This window comes from Pinus tabuliformis, chromosome 1_1 (assembly GCF_031772625.1).
Source record: "Pinus tabuliformis cultivar Carrire ecotype Pingquan chromosome 1_1, CPIR1, whole genome shotgun sequence".
Taxonomy (NCBI): domain Eukaryota; kingdom Viridiplantae; phylum Streptophyta; class Pinopsida; order Pinales; family Pinaceae; genus Pinus; species Pinus tabuliformis.
The window spans coordinates 556,907,986-556,916,484 of record NC_142297.1 but is presented as its reverse complement, the minus strand read 5'-3'; the positions used below and the strand labels follow the sequence as shown (position 1 = coordinate 556,916,484).

At 35.4% G+C, this 8,499-nt stretch overlaps 1 protein-coding gene across 1 annotated transcript; it reads left to right on the top strand.

Annotated features, from left to right (window-relative positions):
* The first annotated feature begins 6,206 nt into the window (after nt 1–6,206).
* LOC149214358 (clavaminate synthase-like protein At3g21360) lies at nt 6,207–8,147 on the top strand. Its single transcript, XM_089390890.1, has 3 exons — nt 6,207–6,639; nt 6,947–7,200; nt 7,708–8,147. The coding sequence occupies exons 1-3, from the start codon at nt 6,223–6,225 to the stop codon at nt 8,003–8,005; spliced, it is 969 nt and encodes a 322-aa protein (XP_089247016.1). The 5' UTR covers nt 6,207–6,222; the 3' UTR covers nt 8,006–8,147.
* Nucleotides 8,148–8,499: the final 352 nt, after the last annotated feature.

Here is an 8,499-nt window from a genome sequence, read left to right as displayed (position 1 = left end):
CTAGGAGGACATCCATAAAGAGTATGGGCAATCAGGTTTAGATAACAATCCACCAGTACATCCATGTTTGATAACCACAAAGGGTGGACAACAGTTTGTTCCGACTTGTGGGAAAGGCTAGGGAGAATACATTCAAGTTGAATCAAATGAGGATCAAGTAGTAATAAACCAGCATGATCATGCATGACAAAATGAAAAATATAGTATGCAAGATGAGACATTTCAGGAGAATCAGTCGAAGGTTCCAGTTGGAGCTATGATAGTTGAGCATTTGGTACAGACAGATATAGAGGAATACAACAAGGCACTAGAATTTCCAGTAGGGAACTTTCAAGGAAATATCACACATTTCAAGAGACATATTATGGTGTTGAAGCAGAGAATTTTGAAAACCCAGGAAACCATCTTACACGATAACATAAAAATTGAGGAGCTCATAGGAGTATGTGCCAAGTCAGGGAACAAGTTGTCTAGTGTAGAGGAACGTCTCAAGTTCCTCACAAGCAGTAGGAGGAATATAGTTGGGAGTTCTAGAGAAACCCTCTATAGGAGTACTTAGAAAAAACTTGTAACACTACCAACCCACATTTATACATTGAGGAGAGTAGGGAAGAGTTCTCCAAATGGATCATGTTGGGTGACCAAGTGGAGCAGTATGAGATGAGCAACAAGAAACATCGACATAATAAAATCATCCCATGTGTGGGAAGTCATGCATTAGATCCTTCCAATGGGATGGATTGGCGAGACATGATGAGTTAGAAATCTATTGATGGGTTGATTCCTAGGAGGATAACCATAGCCAAGGGAATATTACATCTTGGACCCTTAGGCATGAGCAATGTCATATGATTCACCGAACCTAAACGTTGAGGTCTAAAATTCGGCAAATTTCAAAAAATATCTTAAAATTCCTTTAGGTTTGACAAGGTTTGACTTTATTGAGGTTGGGTAGTAATGAATAGAAGCTAAATGGATGTAAGGGCCAGGGAAAATATTCGTAATCTCTCGCAGGGGCGATGACTTTGTTTATCTCTGTGTTTGGAAATCTCAGATACACAAGTGTAATGATCGGGTCAAATGATTTTTTTCTCTGGCAATAATGCCAACATCACCAATTGTGCACATTTCATTGAAAAAACATCTTGAACTTGCACAGTGGTGTTCAAAATGATTAATAAGTAATGCTAATAATGCTTTAGAAAGTGTTTTTGAATTCTATTGTCAATACTCACAAAAATACCTTTTCTTCAAAGTCCTTATTTCGTAGAATTAGTTGAAATTTTAAAATAAGGGTTATGGGTATAAAATAATAAGTAGGGTCAAATTTATACATAATAATGCTATTAAAAATTCAAATATTAATATTTCTTAATTATAAAATTACTCTATGCAACGATAATTTAAAAATTATATATATTTACAATAATTATTTTTAATATATTTTAAATTATATTACGTTAAAGAAATTAGGGTATTGCTATTTTCAATTTTATTATTTTAAATATTATAAATTAATATAACTTATATTTATGGAAAATTATAAATTTCATTGAAAAAACATCTTGAACTTGCATAGTGGTGATTTTGCCGAAGATTACTAAACAATTATAAATTTATTAATATAATATATGATAAAAATTATAAATATATATTAATTATAAATGAATACAAAAATTTATATAATTTAAATTATTTTATATATATTTTTAAAATTATATATATATGAATGAATGAATTTAATGGTGAACCTCATACAAATCTTATTATAAAATCCAAGCTCGAATCGAACTTAATTGTAGTGGAATTCGAATTTGAACCCGAACCATGTGACATTGGGCATAGGCAGTGATGGAGGGTTGAGATGGTATCATAACCCACATGTCCCAGGGCCTAGGTGGCATTGGGATCTAGGTGAATCTATTTGGAACAGGATTGGTTGAAGGATTTTTTGGGATACAAGGATCGAAGAATCCATTCAGGATCATTTAGCATGGAGGCATGACATAGCATACTAGTTTGTATGAGATCCTAATGTCAATGTACAAATATTGTTATTGTGGATAGAATTTGATGCCAGACTAAGCTGACAGTACCCACAGTATGCAAATTCAATTGCATGCCATCACTTTGTCCCAAGAATTCAAAGATTCCATCCTTAGGGAAACCTTCACAAATCAAGGTTTAACCAATGGAAATATAATATATGATTAAAACCCAGTTTATCAAAGTTTAATTCCTTAAGCAGAAATATTTCATTTGCTCTTCAAAGTCTAACCCTTTGGTAAACTAATAGTGGAACCTTATACGACTCTTCATAACCTTTGGTTAACTGCTGCGCATATTAACCATAGGATGGTCTTCTAGACTTTAGTTAACCTCGAATTAACCCATAATTCCACATTATTTCTATTATAATTCCATATAATAGAAATTACACATAAACCACACTTAACCCTTACCTTTCCGCCATTCTATGACCTTGGCACATATATCTATGCTCAACCTTTCTCTTCAAATCTGCATCGTTGATTTCTTCCTTCAGATCAACGACTATCGTGTGATCTCCAACTTTAACCCATTCACCCGTTGGAAATCAAAGAAGTTAAACTTCTTTGAATAACTCATTGGGTCCACCTAGCTTGTTAACCTATCCACACATTTGAGTGTGATCACCGTCCGATCAGTCAACCATTGAACGGTCACGATTATCGAAACTCAATGAGGTTTTAAGCCTGTTGTATAAAACCTCATGGTGTCCGAATTCCAAATTCTGACTCTACACACCTGCAAACCTATGTTATGTATAATTACTAAAATCCACACACAATTCATTTAATTACTCCATTCACACCACACAAACTCAGAAATTGAGTTATTTGTATTAATAAAAGAATAATTACAAAAGCATTCCTTTATGGCCTGATCTTCAATATCAGTGTCCTTTTCCTTTTCTTCCCGTAGGTTTACAATCAACCCTGTAACTAACTCACTCTCTAACTCCTAGCTAGCTAACCCTCTTTTATTCCTTTTAGGCTTACATTTATACAAAAGGATTCTATAACCAATTCCTAGTTTAGATCCATAACCTTCTCAACAAAATCCTAAAATCTTTTCTTTATCTCTAAGGATCCTCTCTAATCCACAAAATCATGAACTAATTCCTCATCTAAGATTTACAATTGATTTCCAAATCTCTCAATCCCTATGGAATCTTAACTAGCCTAAATATCTCATGTTCTCCAACATTTGAGAACATTTACAAATATGCCTCACAATACTTAATTAATCCCTTTTCTAAATATCTCTCATTAAAATCACTCAAAACCTTAATAATTACATTAGTTTAATACATAGGAAACCAACTTCTTTGAAAACACAAAACCCCCTATTTCTACTAAAATACAATGATATTTCTGAGTTGAATGCTCCTGCATCAGACTCCCAAGGTTGAAAACATTTATGATCTCCAGATCATGTGTCCTCATATGTTCGTAGAAAACCTCCAGGGTCCCAAACTTTAGTTTGTAGTTGTCCAAATGCTCTGTTCCTTTGCTGTTATTGTATGTTTGTTGTCTTCTATTTCATCTTCCTCTCCTTGTCAATCAGTTTCAAATTCTAATTGTTCATTCTTCCTATTGTTGTCAATCTTCTCCATCTGGACGACTTCATCATTAACTGCTATAATTCTTCAATCTCTATCTCCACATATCCTTGTGCTGGTACATACTCTGCCACTTGTTGCTACCTCTTTCTCTTTGCTTCAGTTTGTTCTTGTTGTCCACTAGCTCTTGCATCTTCAAATTTAGCATTTCTTCATGTTCTTCCTCTTTCATGATTATCTGTTTCTGCATAAAATCCTCATTCTTTAGCATTCTTTCCAGCAACACAATATCTCTGTTCCATGGATTAAATACTTCCAGAGAATCTTCCTCTTCCATCTTTACTCGGCTACTCATATGTGCCAAATTTTCTCCAGCATCTGCAACCATACCTGCACCCACAAAACAATTATTAAAATTAAAAAGATAAGGCCTCAGTGCCTCTTCTTCTTTTGGAAACATCTCATTACGCTACTCTAATTTTTCCTTCTCTATCAACACATCAGTATGTTGATTCAACCTCTCTTAACCGGTGGTTGGTTATGCTCTTGGTGTTATAGTGGCAGCTATGAGGTTTGATCACAAATTCGTCTTTTAGCTTTACATGTTATTGGTATGTCATAATATAGAAAAATTTCTTCTGTATAGTACAATGATGTGTGGTTTGAAGGTAAGTCACTCGGGCGAAGCCTCGGAGACCGAAGTTCAAATCTCATTGAGTATTGCTCTTGGTGTTATAGTGGCAGCTATGAGGTTTGATCACAAATTCGTCTTGAGGTTTAATCACGAATTCGTCTTTTAGCTCTACATGTTATTGGTATGTCATAACATAGAACAATTTCTTGAGACCGAAGTTCAAATCTCATTGAGTATATTAACCTGCTGTGATGGAAGTTAAAGGGGCGGATTCCCTAATCCTGCTGTGGTGGAAGTTAAAGAAAGGGGCGGATTCCCCAATCCTGCTGTGGTGGAAGTTAAAGGGAGGTTAAAGGGGTTGATTCCCCAATCCTGCTGTGGTGGAAGTTAAAGGGAAGTTAAAGGGGCGGATTTTAGCTCTACATGTTATTGGTATGTCATAACATAGAACAATTTCTTGAGACCCAAGTTCAAATCTCATTGAGTATATTAACCTGTTGTGGTGGAAGTTAAAGGGGCGGATTCCCCAATCCTATCTTAGGTGGTTGGATACTCCTTGTGTTATAAACCTGCTGTGGTGGAAGTTAAAGGGGCGGATTCCCCAATCCTGTTGTGTTGGAAGTTAAAGGGAAGTTAAAGGGGCGGATTCCCCAATCGTGTCTTAGGTGGTTGGATAATCCTGGTGCTATAGAGGAGCTACGAGATGTACTCTTGGTGTTATAGAGGAGCTACGAGGATTGATCCTGGGTCTCCCATAGATTTTCTTCTCTATAAAAAGAAATTGTTGCATGCTCTAATTCTTTGAAAAGTTATGGAAATTTCAGTCATATTTAGAGAAAATTTGGCAACGATTTTTGTAAATCTAAATTATAGTTGTTAAACTTCAAAATTTTAGGTGTCTTAGATGTTTTTTATGGCCCTGAATTCATTTCAACCATCAAAAACACGATTCAAATATTTCCTGTACAAAATTTTTTGAAATTTTTTTCCCTAAATTCTGACCACTTTCAACTGTCACAGCAATTCCTCCACCTCAATAAATGACTCCATAACAATTTCTTCTTTCTATATTCTATGTTTTTAAAATTATAAACAAAGTCCACCTGTCACTCTATCTTGAAGTTTCGAACTCACCGACATGTGAGAGACCACTTTGAAGATCCGAATTCGCTGACACCTGAGAGACCACCTTGAAGTTCCCCACTCATGGACGCCTACGTCTCAGAAGCTATCTTTTGTTTAATTGCCAATTTCAAGAATATTTGGAAACCAGATGAATAGATGTCAATTTTTTTATTTCACTTTAGTAAGAATATTTGGGAACAACAGTAATGGACACAATTGATGTAATTGCTCTATGTTTGGAATCTGGCCCAAATATGTAGTCGTACATTGATACCTTCACTCTGTCATTGTTTAATTATTAGACGTTTTGGAAATTTTAGTTGGAATTGGTTTTTTTTTTTTAATTTTGATGTGTGGGGTTTAAAATGAATTTTTGATTACATATATAAATTCAATATTATATAAAAGACTACTCAAATTTATAATTGCAACTTAAATTTATAATTCCGATAAATTAGACAGAAAATTGAATAAAAAATCTTCCAAAATATCGAAACCCTTACTCTTATCTATGAAACTCTCACTCTTATCTATCAGATTCCAAAATATTCAGTCACCTAACCGCTCACCAGAAAACCAATCTGAAAATCCAAATTCACGGACATTTTGGAGTCCCCTCAGTCTCACTGAAGCTCCAATTACACCGACGCCGACAACGAAGACTGCATCAATGACGGCCAGTAAAAAGTATATGGAGAATTTTTGTGCAAATATGAAGGTCCCAACTGATATCGCAAAGGAATGACGGTCTACATGACGTACACAACCTTGTCTTGTTGTATTGTCCCCTTCTAGAAAAGCCCGTTCTGCCTCCACGTTTTGTATGTCCTTTTCATTGATGTATTCTCTCTCGGCATTCATGGGCGCTGCGCGAGGATCATCTGCAACCCTGCACGCTTTCTTCGAAGGCCGAACAGCAGAGCAGAAGATTGTTGGAGGAATATCAGATGAAAAAAGATTATTTCCCAAAGTTCTGCTCCCTGCTCACCAAAGCGTCGGTTCTCAGCATCACACAGGAGTGATTGCCGGTATAACGCAAACAATACGTAACAACAGAGAATGGATAGAACGGGAGCTCATGGAACACAGCGCTCTGCTCTTCAGAGGATTCCCTCTCAGATCAGCCGCTGATTTCAGTTCATTTCTGGAAGCGTTTGGATGGGAAGAGCAACCGTATATGGGCTTTGCTCCCAGAGCAAAGGTGGAGGACAGAGTCTACACAGCCAACGAAGCTCCTTTGCACGAGCAGATAGAGTTCCACCATGAAATGGCCCTGGTAAGTCATGGGCTAATATTTCAGTTTGAATTTTCTTGTGTAATTTTGTGTTTTTAAAAGTATATTTATGGATGGTATTTCTAGTAGTTTTGCAGAACAATTTCTCATAATTTTATAAGGTTTCTACATATTAAATAGATATCTGAGCTGCTCAAATTTTACAATATACTCAAAATCTATAATTGAATCTACAATCAAGTTCTGGAGTATACTCAAAATCCAACTCAACTTTATATACACTCAATATACTTACCCATAAAAACAAAGTATTGATTATCTGCCATACTTGTGTTATGTTAATTTGCAGATGAAAACGTGGCCATCGAAGTTATTTTTCTTTTGTGAAACTGCACCTCCAGAGGGTGGACAGACTTCCATAGTTCTCAGCCAAAGCATTCCGCAGCGAAAGGAAGACAGGGTGCCTGAATTTGTAAGGAGATTGAAGAAGCTAGGTTTAATGTTTAAAATAACTACTCCAGCCCAAAATACAAGGGCTTCCTTCATAGCCAAAAATTGGCAGTCTGCTTTGGGGACGAACGACCCAAGAGAAGCAAAGAAGAGGTAGGTGTCGGTGGAATGGAATACTTTAAAATCTGCTTTCGACTTTACTCCCGTTTATTTAGGTAAATTAGTTTTGGGGATTTTTTGGGATTTAATAAATAAAATTAGATTTTTGAAGATAAATTAGTTTTTGGATTTTTTGGAATTTAATAAATAGAATTAGATTTTGAAAGTAAATTAGTTTTTGGGATTTTTTGGAATTTAATAAATAAAATTAGATTTTTGAAAATATTTTAACATTTGATGAATTATTCACTTTCCGATGTCACTTAAATTCATCTAATTCTAAAGTATTCCTAAGTCTATAAAAACAATAACCATAACTTTGTAAAACTACTATTAAATACAATACACTCATAATTTCTATAACCATGAGCTTACAATTTTGTTAATCTAGAGGCCTATGGGCATGTTTTAGTGATGCATTGTTTACATTTAGAAGACTATTACAAATAGCTAAACAGAATTCAGAATTCATGGTTTGACATGTGAATGAATGATGAGCAGAGCTGCAGAAGTGATGGGTTGTTCAAGTTTCGAATGCAACGAAGATGGATCAGCAGAGTTCGTGTTCGGCCCCCTTGAAGTTATTAGAACATTTGAGGGATACAGAGGGAGGAAAGTCTGGTTTACTACCATAGGCGGCTATGGCGAAAGGAGCAAAAACCAATGGCTAGGTTTGGGAGATGGAAGTGATATCCCTAGTGAAGCAGTAGAGGCATTGAAGGGAATACTGGATGAGGAGTGTGTAGATTTCACGTGGCAAGAAGGAGATGTGTTGCTGTTGAACAACCTAGCTGTCTAGCATGGAAGAAGGCCCTCAGAGCCCCCACGTCGTGTCCTCGTTGCCATGTGCAAATAGAATATATTCTGCATCTTCCAATCAATGTATTCCTTGGCAATCAATAACTACCTTCCATTTTACATTGATTCATAGATATTTTGGACCGTCCATTGTGAGAATAAGGTTAGGATGTGTCTGACCATCCATCGAAAACTATCAGATATCATGCGTAATGTCATGTCGTTAATGAATATTTATGCAGAAGAAACATTGTGTCCTTACATGTGTATCTTTGTTGGTTTGGGTTGAATGGTCCTTCTATATTTTAGTGTGTGGAGAGCCATATTTTATGTTGTAAATTTATGAGTTTTTCGATTTTTTGGGTTTTATTTATTTAAAATTTTGTAAGGATTTGTTGGAATCATAAGAGTTTTGAACTTTTCATAATTTTGGTTATTTAAATATTTTTCAAGCTATTGAATTAGTATATGCAATGAAAAACTTATTTTAAACAA